Source organism: Pleurodeles waltl, chromosome 6, assembly GCF_031143425.1.
Source record: "Pleurodeles waltl isolate 20211129_DDA chromosome 6, aPleWal1.hap1.20221129, whole genome shotgun sequence".
In the NCBI taxonomy this organism is placed as follows: domain Eukaryota; kingdom Metazoa; phylum Chordata; class Amphibia; order Caudata; family Salamandridae; genus Pleurodeles; species Pleurodeles waltl.
The window spans coordinates 227,960,583-227,978,555 of record NC_090445.1 but is presented as its reverse complement, the minus strand read 5'-3'; the positions used below and the strand labels follow the sequence as shown (position 1 = coordinate 227,978,555).

Genomic DNA, 17,973 nt, shown 5'->3' with positions numbered 1-17,973 from the left:
GTCGGGCAGCACACTATGGTAATCACAGATTTTTAGGTTGAGCCTAGGCAGCAGTCAGCACTGTCTACAAGACATGTATTCAGTGTATGGGCTTTTAACCATGCCCACTCTTGCCATTCGTTCTTTGCTGTGCTTGTCTTACGTTCTTTCTTTTTATTGGTGCATTTTTCTAAATGTCCCTCCCTTTTGTGCTTAGTTCCCTGCCAGGCGATTTCACTAAGATAACATTTTTGTTGGCCATCTGACTACGTTCACGCTTTCTCCTGTTACAGTGTGATGGCCCCTTGCCCCCCCCCTTGCCTGGGGATTGCAGCCTCAGTGTTCTTTTTTGGTTGTCCATAGCAAAGTGTTTGCAATGCAGTCAGTCTTGTGATTGAGTCAGTTACTTCTAAAATACCTGTAGCTTAAAAACTACCAGTTAGGTCGTGTTTAAGGATTGCCTTCCGATTAAAAGGAGCTTATGGGATGGCATTTCGTTCTTTAAACTTGCCTCATTTGCTTTGAGGATTGTTGTTATTTTTAGCGTTCTGATGAAAACGCGGTCATGTGATTTTTTTTCCCTCTGCAAATCAATCAATCAATCAGAGTTTAGACAGCGCAGCTACTCACCCATTAGGGTCTCAAGGTGTTGGGGGGGGTGGTGTAGCGTTTACCGGAGGTGGATTAGAAAAGCCATGTCTTCAGTTCCTTCATGAAGCTGGGGAGGGAGGTGGTTTGTCTGATGTGGATGGGTAGGGTGTTCCAGGTGGTGGCGGCCAGGTAGGAGAAGGTGCGTCCTCCTGTTCTGGTTTTCCTGATGCGTGGTACTTCTGCGAGGGAGAGCTGGGCTGAGTGTAGGGTCCTGTGGGGTATGTGGAAGTTGAGTCGCTGGTTAAGGTAGGCAGGTCCAGTGTTGTGGAGGGCTTTGTGTGCGTAGGTGAGGATTTTGAGAGTGATTCTTTTTTCAATAGGGAGCCAGTGCAGTGTGCGTAGGTGTTGTGAGATGTGGCAGTGTCAGGGTAGGTCAAGGATCAATCTTGCGGTGCCGTTCTGGATGTTTTGCAATCTGTGGGTGAGTTTTTTGTCGATTCCATAGATTGCGTTGCCATAGTCCAGTCTGCTGGTGATGAGGGCGTGTATGACGGTCTTTCTATGCTCGAGGGGGATCCATTTGAAGGTCTTGCGCAGGAGTTGGAGGGTGCAGAAGCAGGTGGAGGTGACTGCGTTGATCTGATGGCTCATGCTGAGGTTGGGGTCCTGGATGATTCCGAGGTTGCAGGCGTGGCTGGCAGGGGTGGTGGATTTCCAAGGGTGGGTGGCCACCAGGAGTCGCTCCATGCATTGGGTTGGGGGTCCAGGATGAGTACCTCAGTCTTGTTTGTGTTGAGTTGAGGGCAGCTATCTCTCATCCAGTTGGCGACTGCTTTCATGCCCTCGTGGAAGTTGTGTCTGGCCTTGTCTGGTTCATTGGAGAGGGAGAGGATAAGCTGAGTGTTGTCGGTGCAGGAGATGATGTTTATTCCGTAGCTTCTGACGATGGTGGCTAGCGGTGCCATGTAGATGTTGAACAGCGTGGGGCCGAGGGAGGATCCTTGGGACACTCCGCAGGTGGCGGGTGTGGGTTCTGCGAGGAAGGGGGTGAGTCTCACTCATTGCGTTCTGCCGGAGAGGAAGGATTGGATCCAGTCGAGGGCCTTGTCCCTAATGCCTGCTTCGTGGAGTCTTCTTATCAGGGTGTGATGGGAGACTGTGTCGAACGCTGCCGAGAGGTCAAGTAGGATGAGTGCCGCTGTCTCTCCCTTGTCCAGTAGGGAGCGGATGTCGTCTGTTGCGGACAGGAGGGCTGTTTCGGTGCTGTGGTTTGACGTGAATCTGGATTGAGAGATGTCAAGGTTGTTGTGGCTTTCTATAAACGTGGTGAGTTGGCTGTTGACTACTTTTTCTATGACTCTCACAGGAAATGGAAGTAGGGAGATGGGCCTGAAGTTTTTTTAGGTCGGTGGGGTCATCTTTTGGTTTTTTGAGGAGGGGGATGATCTAGGCGTGTTTCCAGTCATCGGGGAAGATGGCGGCAGCTAGTGAGCAGTTGATCATGAGGCATAGCTTGGGGGAGATGGTGTCTGCAGCTCTGCTGAAGACTTGATGGGGGCATGGGTCCGTGGGGGCCCCAGAGTGGATGGACTTCATGGTTTTCAATGTATCTTCGGTGGAGAGGGGTGTCTACCGAACATTCTTAAATTATTCACAAACGGTGGTTGTTTGTTTATAGCTGTGTTTGATAGCTGTGTTTGAAATCTGAGTATTTTGTGCAGATATGTATGATATGTAATTAGCTCAGTTTACCGATTTTAAAATAAAACTCCTGTTCTTTGATTGTGGTTTGGTTTAGAAAAAGCTGGTAGGATTGGGACTGTTTCAGCTTATGCATGCCCTATAAGAATAGCTGCTTCACCGTAATTGATCATTTGTATGTTTGAAATTATTTTATGAGTAACTGACTGCACCTCAGACCTACCGGCCTTCTAAAGAAAACACACTCTGCAAGAGTGAGGTTGAGGGGTAGGGAGTGGCTGTACATAGATTAAAGAGGCCCCAGATGGCTTTGGGATTACACTGCCTCAGTATTCCTTCCTCACGCATTAAATTGCAGCAATCACGTGTTTCAAAGGAGAGCTTTGGACCCCGGCACATTTTTATATACAAATTAAGCACTGCCTACTAGCCTTCCAAAGAAAACGCACTCAAATAAAGAGAGTTTACTTTCAACTTCACTATGTCATTTCCTAAGTCTGCTGAATGTGAAACCAAATTCTTGTTGTTTGAGCATGCTTTGTTTAGAACGTGGTGGAAGGGCTGGGATTGAGTCAGTTACTTCTAGAAAACATGTAGCTCATAAACTACCAGTTAGGTCGTGTTTAACCCCTTAGCTGCTGGGCCTTTCCCCCCCCAGTGCTGAGCCCTTTTTTGGCTATTTGGGGTAGTTCGCGCTTAGGGCTTCATAACTTTTTGTCCACATAAGCTAACCACGCCAAATTTGCGTCCTTTTTTTCCAACATCCTAGGGATTCTAATGGTACCCAGAGTTGGTGGTTTCCCCTGGAGGAGACCAAGAAAATAGCCAAAATACAGTGAAAATTTAGTTTTTTCCAAAAAAATGGGAAAAAAGGGCTGCCGAAGAAGGCTTGTGTTTTTTTCCCTGAAAATGCCATCAACAAAGGGTTTCTGGTGCTGAAATCACTATCTTCCCACCTTTCAGGAACGGGCAGACTTGAATCAGAAAACCAAATTTTTCAACACAAATTTGGCATTTTACTGGGACATACCCCATTTCTACTATATTTGGTGCTTTCAGCCTCCTTCCAGTTAGTGACAGGAATGGGTGTGAAACCAATGCTGTATCCCGGAATGCTAAACATTTCTGAAAACTAGACAAAATTCTGAATTCAGCAAGGGGTCATTTGTGTGGATCCTACAAGGTTTTCCTACAGAAAATAACAGCTGAAATAAAAAAATATTGAAATTGAGTTGAAAACAACAGCCATTTTTCTTTATGTTTTACTCTGTAACTTTTTCCTGCGATGTCAGATTTCTGAAAGCAATATACCGTTTTGTCTGCTGGACTCTTCTGGTTGCGGGGATATAAAGGGCTTGTAGGTTCATCAAGAACCCTAGGTACCCAGAGCCAATAAATGAGCTGCACCCTGCAGTTGGTTTTCATTCTATACTGGGTATACAGCAATTCATTTGCTGAAATATGAAGAGTGAAAAAGAGGTATCAAGAAAACCTTTGCATTTCCAAAATGGGATCAAGATAAGGTTTTGAGGAGCAGTGGTTATTTGCACATCGCTGAATTCCGAGGTGCCCATACTAGCATGTGAATTGCAGGGCATTTCTCAAATAGACGTCTTTTTTACACACTCTCTTATATTTGGAAGGAAAAAATGTAGAGAAAGATAAGGGGCAATAACACTTGTTTTGCTATTCTGTGTTCCCCCAAGTCTCCCGATAAAAATTATACCTCACTTGTGTGGGTAGGCCTAGTGCCCGCGACAGGAAATGCCCCAAAACACAACATGGACACATCCTATTTTTTTTATAGAAAACACAGCTGTTTTTTCCAAAGTGCCTACCTGTAGATTTTGGCCTCTAGCTCAGCCGGCACATAGGGAAACCTACCAAACCTGTGCATTTCTGAAAACTAGAGACCTAGGGGAATCCAAGGAGGGGTGACTTGCGGGGCTCGGACCAGGTTCTGTTACCCAGAATCCTTTGCAAACCTCAAAAAGTGGCTAAAAAAACAAGTTTTCCTCACATTTCGGTGTCAGAAAGTTCTGGAATCTGAGAGGAGCCACAAATTTTCTTCCACCCGGCGTTCCCCCAAGTCTCCCGATAAAAATGATACCTCACTTGTGTGGGTAGGCCTAGCGCCCGCGACAGGAAACGCCCCAAAGCGCAACGTGGACACATCCAAATTTTTGGAAGAAAACAGAGGTGTTTTTTGAGAAGTGCCTACCTGTAGATTTTGGCCTCTAGCTCAGCCGGCACATAGGGAAACCTACCAAACCTGTGCATTTCTGAAAACTAGAGACCTAGGGGAATCCAAGGAGGGGTGACTCACGGGGCTCGGACCAGGTTCTGTTACCCAGAATCCTTTGCAAACCTCAAAAAGTGGCTAAAAAAACAAGTTTTCCTCACATTTCGGTGACAGAAAGTTCTGGAATCTGAGAGGAGCCACAAATTTCCTTCCACCCGGCGTTCCCCCAAGTCTCCCGATAAAAATGATACCTCACTTGTGTGGGTAGGCCTAGCGCCCGCGACAGGAAACGCCCCAAAGCGCAACGTGGACACATCCAAATTTTTGGAAGAAAACAGAGGTGTTTTTTGAGAAGTGCCTACCTGTAGATTTTGGCCTCTAGCTCAGCCGGCACCTAGGGAAACCTACCAAACCTGTGCATTTCTGAAAACTAGAGACCTAGGGCAATCCAAGGAGGGGTGACTCGCGGGGCTCGGACCAGGTTCTGTTACCCAGAATCCTTTGCAAACCTCAAAAAGTGGCTAAAAAAACAAGTTTTCCTCACATTTCGGTGACAGAAAGTTCTGGAATCTGAGAGGAGCCACAAATTTTCTTCCACCCGGCGTTCCCCCAAGTCTCCCGATAAAAATGATACCTCACTTGTGTGGGTAGGCCTAGTGCCCGCGACAGGAAACGCCCCAAAGCGCAACGTGGACACATCCAAATTTTTGGAAGAAAACAGAGGTGTTTTTTGAGAAGTACCTACCTGTAGATTTTGGCCTCTAGCTCAGCCGGCACATAGGGAAACCTACCAAACCTGTGCATTTCTGAAAACTAGAGACCTAGGGGAATCCAAGGTGGGGTGACTTGCAGGGCTCGGACCAGGTTCTGTTACCCAGAATCCTTTGCAAACCTCAAAAAGTGGCTAAAAAAACAAGTTTTCCTCACATTTCGGTGACAGAAAGTTCTGGTCTCTGAGAGGAGCCACAAATTTCCTTCCACCCGGCGTTCCCCCAAGTCTCCCGATAAAAATTATACCTCACTTGTGTGGGTAGGCCTAGCGCCCGCGACAGGAAACGCCCCAAAGCGCAACGTGGACACATCCAAATTTTTGGAAGAAAACAGAGGTGGTTTTTGAGAAGTGCCTACCTGTAGATTTTGGCCTCTAGCTCAGCCGGCACCTAGGGAAACCTACCAAACCTGTGCATTTCTGAAAACTAGAGACTTAGGGGAATCCAAGGAGGGGTGACTTGCGGGGCTCGGACCAGGTTCTGTTACCCAGAATCCTTTGCAAACCTCAAAAAGTGGCTAAAAAAACAGGTTTTCCTCACATTTCGGTGACAGAAAGTTCTGGAATCTGAGAGGAGCCACAAATTTCCTTCCACCCGGCGTTCCCCCAAGTCTCCCGATAAAAATGATACCTCACTTGTGTGGGTAGGCCTAGCGCCCGCGACAGGAAACGCCCCAAAGCGCAACGTGGACACATCCAAATTTTTGGAAGAAAACAGAGGTGTTTTTTGAGAAGTGCCTACCTGTAGATTTTGGCCTCTAGCTCAGCCGGCACCTAGGGAAACCTACCAAACCTGTGCATTTCTGAAAACTAGAGACCTAGGGGAATCCAAGGAGGGGTGACTTGCGGGGCTCGGACCAGGTTCTGTTACCCAGAATCCTTTGCAAACCTCAAAAAGTGGCTAAAAAAACAAGTTTTCCTCACATTTCGGTGACAGAAAGTTCTGGAATCTGAGAGGAGCCACAAATTTCCTTCCACCCGGCGTTCCCCTAAGTCTCCCGATAAAAATGATACCTCACTTGTGTGGGTAGGCCTAGCGCCCGCGACAGGAAATGCCCCAAAACAGAACGTGGACACATCACATTTTTTCATAGAAAACAGTGCCTACCTGTGGATTTTGGCCTCTAGCTCAGCCGGCACCTGGGGAAACCTAGCAAACCAGCACATTTTTGAAAACTAGAAACCCAGGGGAATCCAAGATGAGGTGACTTGTGGGGCTCGGACCGGGTTCTGTTACCCAGAATCCTTTGCAAACCTCAAAATGTGGCTAAAATACCACGTTTTCCTCACATTTCGGTGACAGAAAGTTCTGGAATCTGAGAGGAGCCACAAATTTCCTTACACCCAGCGTTCCCCCAAGTCTCCCGATAAAAATGATACCTCACTTGTGTGGTTAGGCCTGGTGCCTGCGACAGGAATAGATCACACAACGGTCAATGTTGGTCCTTACGTGAGGCAGCTGTTGACCCTGGGGTGATCCATTCCTGACACAGGCACTAGGTGTAGGCACTCAAGTGGGGTAGTGTTTTTATCAGGACAGGTGAGGAGTCACTGGGTGGTAGGAATGTTGTGGATCCCAGCATATTCCTGTAGTTTGTGTGACAGAAATGCGAGAAAAATAGAGTTTTTTTTCAACATTTCAGCTTTGCAGGGTATTCTGGGTAAGAAAACTTTGGGGAATCCACACAAGTCACACCTCTGTGGACTCCCCCGAATGTCTAGTTTCCAGAAATGTTTGGGTTTAGTGTGTTTCTCTATATGGCCGCCGAATCCAGGACCAAAAACACAGGTGCCTGCCTTACAAAACCAGTTTGTTTTGCCATAGACAATTTTGATGTCTCCACAATATGATTTGGGTGGTGGAATTTGGGGCTGAACTAAATTGGTGAGCTCCCAAGAGAGCACTCTCTCTCTGCTTGCCGCCGCATTCACCTGCTCTCTGGGTTGGCCTAACCCATTATTACCCAGTTGCACGAACAGCTTGCGAAGGGACAGCAGGACTGTCCTCATCACCTCCCTCATAATGTACTGGAAGAGGAGTTTTCGAATGGGACTCCTCTGACTGAAAAATCACTCCCAGAGTCTGCGCCATTGTCCTATCCCTCAGGTGCTGTCTCAGTATCTGATGTCTCAGTCTCTGATCCTATGTCAGAGCGGTCCTCTATAACCCGAGTGCAGGCAGCAGTCATCCATCAAGATGCCATCTCTGCTATTGGCTAAACTGTTGCTCTAAAACACTAGCCTACGTAGACAGTCACAAAATCGATGGTGTGTGTGAGATACGTGCAACAGTAGAGGCCACCTTACCTGCGCTTCTTCCCTCAATCAGCACGTACTTTCAAGACACTCAAAAAACACCTTGTCACATACCATTCGTCACAGTCTTTAGCACCTCCTGCGCCCAGTCCAACAATCATTATTGGTGCTCCCACTCCCTCCTCCTCGGATTCCCTCATTACCACCCAGCAAAAGTGCCCTTCATCTCTCCATAGACTTTACTAATGTACTCAGCTATTTACATAAAATACAGATGTGCTCTTTGCAGTAGGCATATAAACCTTCTGCGCTTCTTTATGGCACTAAAACTGCCACTAGACAAGTCGGACCCTTTTCCCCCCAGGGAAACCACACACATATTGACAAAAGTGATGTATATATGACAGCCAACCACCTGAAACTCAACTCAAGCAAAACCGAAATAATCCTCTTTGGCCCTCACCAAAAAAACCTGGGACCCCCCATGGTGGCCCACCACGCTAGGCCCTGCACCCACCCCCGCCAACTACGCATGCAACCTCAGCATCATCCTAGACTCCTCCCTCTCTATGACCCAACAAATCAACGCTCTTACCTCCTCATGCTTCAACAAACTCCGTATACTGAAAAACATTAAAATGGATCCCCACAGAGACCAGAAAAACTGTCACTCACGCACTCATCAGCAGCAGGCTTGATTACAGAAACGCCCTCTACGCCGGCACCACTCTAAAACTCAAGTGCAAACTACACGCATCCAGAACTCAGCAGCACGACTCATCCTCGACCTCCGCCGACACGAACACATCTCTCCACACCTCAAATCCCTCCACTGGCTCCCCATTGACAAAAGGATCACCTTCAAGATCCTCATCCTCGCACACAAATCACTCCACAACACAGGCCCTGCCTACCTCAACGAGAGTCACCTTCCACACCCCCACACGAAACGTCCGTTCAGCTGACCTCTCTCTCGCCTCTGTCCCCCGCATCAAACACACCACCACCGGGGTCAGATCCTTCTCCTACATTGCACCCAAAACATGGAACGCACTCACAACCCACATTCGCAAGACCCAAAACCTACTTCTTTTCAGGAAGGGCCTCAAAACCTGGCTTTTTGAACAGTGAACCTCCTAGCCCCTTTCCCTCCCCCCGTCCCCCCCCCCCAGCGCCTTGAGACCCTCACAGGTGAGTAGCGCGCTTTATAAATCTCTTTGATACAGATCTACCTATATATATATATATATATATATAAATATATATATATATATATATATATATATCTACATAGATATATCTATAGATATATCCATGTACCTAGATATATCTATCTACATAGATATATATATATAGATATATACATATATTTTTTTTATTTGTTGTATGGTTTCCTTGGGGGCCAAAATGGCCCCCAGGGAAACCCTACAACATCTAAAAAAAAATTGCCCCCACAGGGGGTCACCCTGCCCACGGGCGACCCCCTGTCATTTCATTTTTTTTTTTGTGAACAAAAAAAAATCCCCTGGGGGGGGGGGGGGTGCGATCGCGCCCCCCCCCCAGGGGGCACCTACCTTTTTTTTTTTTAAAGAAAATTATGCCGGGGGGGGCGGCCCGTTTTCCGGGGGGAGCCGCCCACCAAAAGTGAAATCCCTGGTGTCTAGTGGGGTTTCCTGGCCCCCGAAACCGTTTCAGAAGGCCTCGTAAGAAAGGGGAGACTCTCCCCTTTCTTACGAGGCCTTTTCAAAATGTTTCCTGACCCCCCCCGATCGCAGCTGTGCTGCGATCGGGGGAGCCAGGAAACCTGAAAGTGTTTCCGGGGGCCAGGAAACACTTTCAGGAAGGCCTCGTAAGAAAGGGGAGTGTCTCCCCTTTCTTACGAGGCCTTCCTGAAAGTGTTTCCTGGCCCCCGATCGCAGCACAGCTGCGATCGGGGGCCAGGAAACACTTTCAGGAAGGCCTCGTAAGAAAGGGGAGACTCTCCCCTTTCTTACGAGGCCTTCCCGAACGTGTAAAAGGCCGTTTTCCCAATGAAAGCAGGAAGCGGCCGCAAGGCTGCTTCCTGCTTTCATGGGGAAAACACCTTTGCAACGGCGCGCTGACGTCACAAAGGGGCGGGTGGGGGGCGGGGGGAGACACGGTAGCTTCCGTGTCTCCCGGGGGGAGTAAAATAAAAAAAAAAAACCTCGGGTGCGACGCACCCGAGGATTTATTAATGCCCTTCCTGGTGTCGGCCACTGGTCGTGACCCGCACCAGGGAGGGTGTGTGGGCGTCGGCCAGTGGCCGACGCCCGCACTTAAGAGGTTAAGGATTGCCTTCCAATTAAAGGGAGCTTTTGGGATGGCATTTTGGCCCTCATTACAACCCTGACGGAGGGCGGTATTTTTGAGAAAGTCACTGCCAACAGGCTGGCGGTACCTGTCCCCAAAATATGACATTGGCGGTTTGGCTCAATCCAAACCGCCACTGTACCACTCCGTCCACCAGGGCAGTAACAGCCGCCGGGCTGGAGACTTCAATCTGCAGCCAGGCAGCCGTCACTGTCCCACCCGCAGAATTATGACCCTGCCTACCGCCATGGTTTTCGTGGCTTTCCTACCGCCACGAAAACCATGGCGGTAGGCACTATCAGTGCCATGGAATTCCTTCCCTGCCACTGATAAGGGTCTCCCCCGCCCTCCACCCTCTCCCGAGAGACCTCCCCCGCCCTCCCCCTCCCAAACCCCCCACGATATACACGCACATTCATGCACCAACATACACACGCATACACACACTCATACCCACATTCACCCATGCATGCATACATACATTCACACACACATCCACACACACTGACATACATACAAGCACACATGCATTCACACAACACAATATACACGCACATTCACACCCATTCATGCACACACACATTCCACATGCCACGCACGTCGGATCACCCGACTGCTTGCAGGAGGTCCTCCGGCAGGAGACAGGACGTGGTGCTGCTGCCAGCAGCAGCGTCCAGCAACAGAACACTGCCAGGGCATATCATGGATCATGATACGGTCTGCGGCAGTCTACTGGCGTGGCGTTGCTGCTGGCAGCAGTGCCATCTTACAGTCGTCCGCCTCCATGACTGTAGCCGGAATTCCGCCAGCCTTCTGGCGGAATTCCGGCTATGGTCATAATATGGCGGACGGTAGGTAGCTGCCGCGACGGTGTTTTGGCACCCGTCGCCGTGGCTGTAGGTGATCATTACCGCCATTGACATAATGAGGGCCTTTGTTCTTTAAGCTTGCCTTGTTTGCTTTGAGGATTGTTGTGATTTTTAGCGTTCTGATAAATATGCGGTTTCAACAGCAATATAACTTATAAATTAACAATTCAATACCTAAAGCAAAACACACCGCCTACACGCCTAAATAAAAAAAACTGCTATGATCTGCATAATATGCTGCATATCTAATCACTTATAAGGACCAAAAGGCTATGCCAATGCTTGTTAGCTTATGTGTTTAAGCCACACCCTTAATTGCATTGGCTGTGCCCCTTTGAGAGACCCCCAAGTGTTTCCATCCCACTTCAAGCCATGCTTGGAGAAATCCGCACAATTGTAGGTAGGTGCCCACAGATTACCTTTCTAAATTCACTCCATTTAGCCGAGTTGCACTTGCACTGTTGCACAAATGATGGTTTATGCATTAATAACTGCAAATTTGTTTATAAATCGGTTCTGTGGTCGAGAATTCGTTGTAATGTTTATAAAAGCACTAAAGCACTGCAGTAATTCTTATTTCGTTGCAAATGCAAGTTTGCTCCTGACCCAGGATAACAACTTGGCGAAAATACCACACTTTTCCGCTGCACAAAGGTAAAACCTGGCATGATTTGTTTATGGAACTCCACAATTATCGGAGTTTTGTAACTTGTAACAGAGGGAACTCGCTGAACCCACAATGAGGAGTAAAACAGGCCTCATAGAATGAGGCTCTTTGTGACATTGTTACAAACTGTTTCGCTAATTTTGTGCTTACGGTTGTTTTCTGTCTTTCCTTTACCCGCAGTCTGGATTCAGTCTGGTGATGAACCACGCGTCCTGTGTGAACGAGATCACACTGAGCCTCAACAACAAGAGTGCCAGGTATGGTTGAATCTACTACCTGTCCACACAGCATCATGGAGCCTTTAAGCAGTCTTTATCAGATGGCCCATGCATTGCCAAGTTCTCCTAGACGTGCTTGATCCTGCTCTCTGTGGGTGCATGTGATGTGGATTGGCTGGCATTAAGAGTGGAGTTGGTAATGATGCTGTTACAGCCAAGTCTTACGCTTGGTGAGTCTACGAAGGGCAAACGCTTGCTATTCAGTCGAGAGTAAGAGCTGTGATTGTCAGGCCTTTTCTTTAAGTCCTGATGTACTTAGAAGTAACAAACACTGTTTGCCACTATCATTTCTCCTCGCTGTCCCACAACTTTGGTTGTTTCTTTTTGCAGAGTCCCAAGAGTGCTGTCTTTCCCTGGCTCTCCTTTGGTAGCTGTGGCAGAGCAGTCAAAGCTTGGTCCAGGAGTCGGTTTAGGGTTAGAACTCATGTAGTAGGAGATGATTATCCAGCAAATTAAATTGTCATCATCCCTGCTGTGTGATCCAGGTGCCCCGGGATAGTGTGTTAGGGGGGATTTCAATTGCATGCATGACACAGACCTAGACTGCTGATTGCTCCCTCTCCCAGAAACCAGGGATTCAGGCAACAAGACACTTCCAGAGCTGGTCCAGGGCCTCCCTCCTACACAATATTTGTCGTTTGGGACACCACGGGGTGGCGGAATAATCATACTATGCCCGGGACACCAGGTGCATACCAGGTTTGATTATTTTTATGAGTGGTTATACTCTCCTCCCCAAGAACCTCATCCTGACTTGATTGGGAACTTCTTTCAGGAGATGACCCTTCCCCGCCTGACCCCACAACAGTTGTTTGAGTTGGCGCAACCACTTCAGATGAAGGAGATCCACATTACAATATGACAGAAGGCCCGAGGCAAAACACCGGGCACAGATGGCTTCCCCGTTAAATGTTATTCTACGTTCAGAACTACCCTGGCTCCCAAATTCTTGACCATGTACCAGGAGGCTAATGATCGTGGCATACTCCCAGACTCATTCTGGGAAGCCCCCATTGTGGTCTTAAAGTGGGCTTGTATCGTCCATTATCAATGCTCAACATTGATCATAAAATATTAAGTAAGGTCCTTGCTATTAGGCTATTACCATTGCTCACGACACTGATCCACCCTGACCAATGTGGATTAATTCTGCAGAGGGTGACATGCTATAACACACATCGCCTCTGTCATGTCATGGAAGCAGTGTCTGAACATTCAGTAGTGGTAGCACAGGATTTCGAGAAAGCATTTGACACATTAGACTTCTGTATGGGTCATACGCTTTCACACATGGCAAACAACACGTACCTAGTAATAAAAGTAGAAATATGTACAGTTGTCAAAACTATTTAAAATCCCTCCGAACACGGCCCAATAGGGAAAGGATCATTTCATTTTAAGTGGGCGACTTTGAGTTTTGGCAGACACACTACTCCATGGCAAACACAACACACTAACTGATGGTGTCCATACCTCATGTATAAAATGGGTGGACTCAGCTTTCATTTGACAGAACCCCTTTTGAATCAATCAACAGAAAGCTAGCTCCGAAAGTCCAATAGTGTAGGGTTAGAGGAGGAAGGGCACTACATCACCCTCCCTATTGAAGGTAATTAGTATTTTGTTTTTCAAAAAAAAAAAAAATTAAACATTGGTGGGCAGCCTCAAAACCGATGGCAGCCGTGCCACCAAACTTTTTTTACCTTGGCATACCTTAAGTATGTCCCAAATCTTCTAACCCCCTGGTATGTTTGGATAGGTCACCAACACAAAAAGCCTTTCCTTCTAAGGTAATGTGTGAGATGTGTCATAAGAAAATACCTGCCTACTGACTTTCACCACAGTATGATTAATACCAACCCACTGTTAGAAAGTATACTGCCTTGAACACATGCTTTTCACAATAATTAAGTTGTCTATTGGCTTTCTCATTTTTCTTCTAAAAACAGATACAACCAATGAAATGTGACATAGCCTTTCCCAAAGAACCAATTAGGCCTACAGTTATTGCCTTGACACAATAACCACCACAGGACTACTGAAGTCCGCACATGCTATAAACCGCACTTGAGGCGCAAAACTCACGCCAATGTGGGCTTATTGGTCAGGATCGAACAAATTACTCACCGGTCAACTACTTCCACTTTAAAGAGAATGTCATAGAGTGGGGTTCAGCGTGTGAATAAACACCAGTATTGAAGTCACAAAGCATAATGTTGTGACTTGCTTGAGAGATAACTTCAACTAATTTGGCAAAGACATGAGGACACTCCAAGTCTTATAGCCAAGAAGTGTGTAAACTTGCAGTAATGTGACAGTGAGGGTGGAAGAGTAACTGCATTTCTCAAGTAGGATTTCATTGTTAACCAGAGTAGAAATACACAGCAGTTTAACAGATATAGCTTCCTTGAAAATGAGAACAAACCCACCAACTAGAGATTAGTGAGGATTACAGCAAAGTACTCTGAAACTTGAAACCATCAGTGATGGCTACAGCAGTAGCAGACCAGAAGACCTTCCTTGTCAATTTTTCTTGTGACCCATGATTAGGTCAGAGATCTCATCATGGTGCCTAGACACAGAGCGAGTATTAATTTTGTCAGAGCAGAGCAAGGCTATATAAGGCAAGTAACATATGGCTAAGTGCAAGAAGTACTCATGACTTCTCAGGAATGTGCAGGACCACTTGAATGCCCTTGGGGATGTAGCTGACTGCTGCAGTCAATACATCACCTAAGATGCTCTTGAGTAACAATTCAAGGGCAAGCCTCAGAAGTTTCCAACCTGCAAAGCATACACTTGCTACAGTGTATACTCCAGAATAGTCCCCATGCACCTAACATCCCAACCTTTACACTCACACAGCCAGGTCAGGTGCAAATCGGACCATAAAATGAGCCTGGGGTGAACACAATGTTGGATGGACATTGACAAAGGCATTATGGGTTGTGTGGGACACCATCTTACCAAACCTAGAAGGGAATAGAGCAGGGTGAGGGATAGGGGACAGTTCAAAATAGTAGGCTTGGGCAGACCATTGCCTGATTGTAAGGTGCTCTTGAAATATAGGAATTGGTCACGTAAATTACATATGATTTTTGTATGTTAAAGTCACGTTCAGTTATTTTTCACGTCGGTGATTATTGATCCAACATACTCTAGCTATTTACAGATTTGAAACGCTTCTTTATTGAAAAAGTATATAATTGAGGACCCATTTGTGGGCGCACATGATGCATTGACGCAGTATTGTTTAGTCCTAGGGGGACCAGTCGTATATCGTTTTCTTTCAGTGTTGGGATGCATTATGGACACTGTTAACCCTTTCGTTCGTCCACTTTGAAATGCATGTGTTTTACTCAATTGCACTTCCTACTGATTTCCAGAAGGTTCAAGAGAGCGTTGCCTTCAAGACTGCCTACCGCACAACCTTTAACCCCAGGGCTGGGCTCCTGGTGAACCTCTGGGGTGCCTGTAATCAGTTACAAACTATGCATCTTCTATCCCCAGGACCAAGGCTCTAGTGCTGGAGCTGTTAGCTGCCGTCTGTCTCGTTCGTGGTGGACACGACATTATCATGGCCGCCTTTGACAATTTCAAAGAGGTAAGTTCAGGGGGCCAGTCCACCCTCATCAGGGTCCCTCACGGTGTGGTCATTTTCAGAATGGAAGGTCTAAAAGGATTGTTTCCTCACTGTAGCAGAGAAAGCTCACTCGCAGTCTATTGTCTTAATATCCTTTTACTATCAATTTATGTATTTTGAAGATGTTACCCCAGTTTCTTCACTTTGCAAGGTAGAATAGACCTGTCTCGACTAACTGGGAGAGCTAGTGTGTCAGAGTATATTATATGTCACAATATTGATCTGCAGCGATATCTGATTCACGGAAAGTATTTACAATTAGTAACACCACCGAGGCTAACTTAGGCTGTAAGCAACGAGCATCAGCGGGGTTAAGGACAGTAATTATGCACTGACTTTACAATGTGGTGGATACAATATATTATTGTCATGCAAAAGATTTCACGTACAATAGCGATTCCCCCACTGCTGTAAGGGCCTGTGGCCCCACTTTTACTGTCCAGATCAGTACAGCAAACCCAAGCGGAACATAAGACGTGAGAAGGTACCGAGGCAGCTCTGCTCGCCGAATAATGTGCAAAGGTGTTGAGGGGGTAGGCATGTTACTGCATTTACTGCTACATATATACTTGTGGGTACATCGACAGGTATGTTAGTCGCATTGAGTTTTTCGATGAATGGACGTGCAACGGGTGGACGAAAGCTATGTGCCTATGCGTCTGTATTTGCATTAACTGGGGTGTGGTTGCTTGAATTGTTGAAAAGGGTGTACGGGTCCGTGCGGATGGATCCACGGACAGATATGTACATGAATGAATGAACTGATGTCAGAGGGTGTATAAAGGGTGGTATGGATTTATAGCTCGTTAGATGTGTGGGTGAATGAATCGGTTCATTGATGACTGAATCAGCATGTATGCCCGAGTGAGGACACCCTGAAGCTCTCGCTGGCTGCCCGGGATGTGTCACCGTGGGGCCTTCACCTGATACCTGGGGCGAGGTGGGCTGATGTCAGTCCATTGTCCCCGGGACACGAGCGCGGAGGTAAGAGAGGGCGGCTCTGCGTGTAAGAGGAGTAGGGGTATCACCGTTCGCACGAGGCAGCAGCATCTGGCCAGCAGGAGGGTGCTGATGTCACTTGGAATCCAAAGGGATCAGGTGCCCTCCCTGCTCTGCCCTTTCCCCCGCCCTCCATCCTTGTGCCTGCAGAGCAGAGGATGCCCGTGACGCTCTCTGACAAGGTCATGTGTTTCTGCCAAGGTCGTCAAATGTTCCCGGGGTTTAAATCTTGACTCCTTCGGTCGTGCAGGCGACGGGCGTGCACCAGTGTGTATCCGCTGTGCCAGTCACCATCTGCACTTCGAGGTGGAAGTCTATCTGTGCCAGTCCCGTGTGCCACAGGGTCGCAGAAATGAAAGGACCTGCGTGAATGTGCCTAGTATTTGTACCACATACCCTCAATGGTGAAAGGCGAGTACCACTGAGCCAGTGCCAGGCACCGTCCACACTTAGAGACGAGTACTTCAGTTAGAGTACATGGGATAAAATACTCTATGAGCAGTGCCCCGGCCTTTCTACTACATAAGCGTAAGGGTTAAAAGAGGGTGCCACTGTGCCATTACCGTCCAGACTTAAAGGAGAATGGAACGCGTGCCCGCGCCAATCCAATATACAGCAGAGGCTTGGGCATGACAACCCTGGCATTCCTCTGACCAGTCCCCGTGCTGTACAACCCCAGAAGCGACAGCCGAGTACCACTGTACCTGTGCCACCTACCGTCCACACACCAAGGCGCTGTGTGCCCACCCCTTGCCTCACAGAGAGCTGGAGACAATGCTCCTGGGTCGGACTGGCCTATGGGGCGGGGGAGGGGAGGGGGTAGTACCAGAAGGGCTGCTCTGACAGGTCAGTGTTCGGGCTGGTTTTTTGTCTGTTTATGGACCTCTTTTATGGTCTGCGGGGTCGTGTTTTTGTTGTTGATTTCTCGGTTATCAGCACAACCATTGGCTGCAGCAAGCTTAAATGGATGCAGTCTCCTAAACCTTGCAAAAAACCTGTACAGCGCGTCTTTACAAGTGCAAAAACTGCCCGATTTGTAAACCGTTTAGCAATTTAATTCACCAGCGGAGGCCACTTTTATTTTGGTGCCCGGGGCTATTTGCTGTCCTAGTCCAAACCTGTGATGTGTACGTACTCTTCTGACAACACCTACACATCATACTACTGAAGGGGAAAGGATCGGTGGACATGCCCCCAATAAGTGAGCGGTGGGAATGGAGGGGTGACTTGTACCTTTACGTCATTCACGGTTTAAAGTGAGTAGTTGGGCACTCTTGTACCACCTGTCCTGGGCTTCCCAGGCTGAAGGTGAAAGGCTGCGCCTTCTCTGCTGCGGCATGTGCACCACTCACTTGAGCAGGTCGTGCTGCCCTTGAGGACGCTTTGGTTCTGACATAATCTTTCTATGTAGCGCTGGCTCAGCAAGGTTAGTTTTTCCTTTACAAGACCGCCACCTGCTGGCCAAAAGGTTCAAAACAAGACGAGCCTCTAAACAATCAACAACTGAGCATTTAAATTCACATATTTAATTGAGATCATGCCTGCCAGGCATCAGAGCTCACTGTTGCCACCTGCAGCAGATGGGACCAGCGAGGCCACCCGCCTCACTTGAACCCCCTACACCAGCTGTACACGCCTTTATCATTCC

The 17,973-nt window shown here is 47.6% G+C and overlaps 1 protein-coding gene across 1 annotated transcript in view; it reads left to right on the top strand.

The window, feature by feature from the left end:
• Positions 1-17,973, top strand: part of FMNL1 (formin like 1) — a 355,813-nt gene that overhangs the window by 219,865 nt on the left and 117,975 nt on the right. The window contains exons 8-9 of the mRNA XM_069237968.1: positions 11,586-11,662; positions 15,194-15,287. Of these exons, the coding sequence (XP_069094069.1) occupies positions 11,586-11,662; positions 15,194-15,287 (171 nt within the window). The remainder of the gene's footprint in view (positions 1-11,585; positions 11,663-15,193; positions 15,288-17,973) is intronic.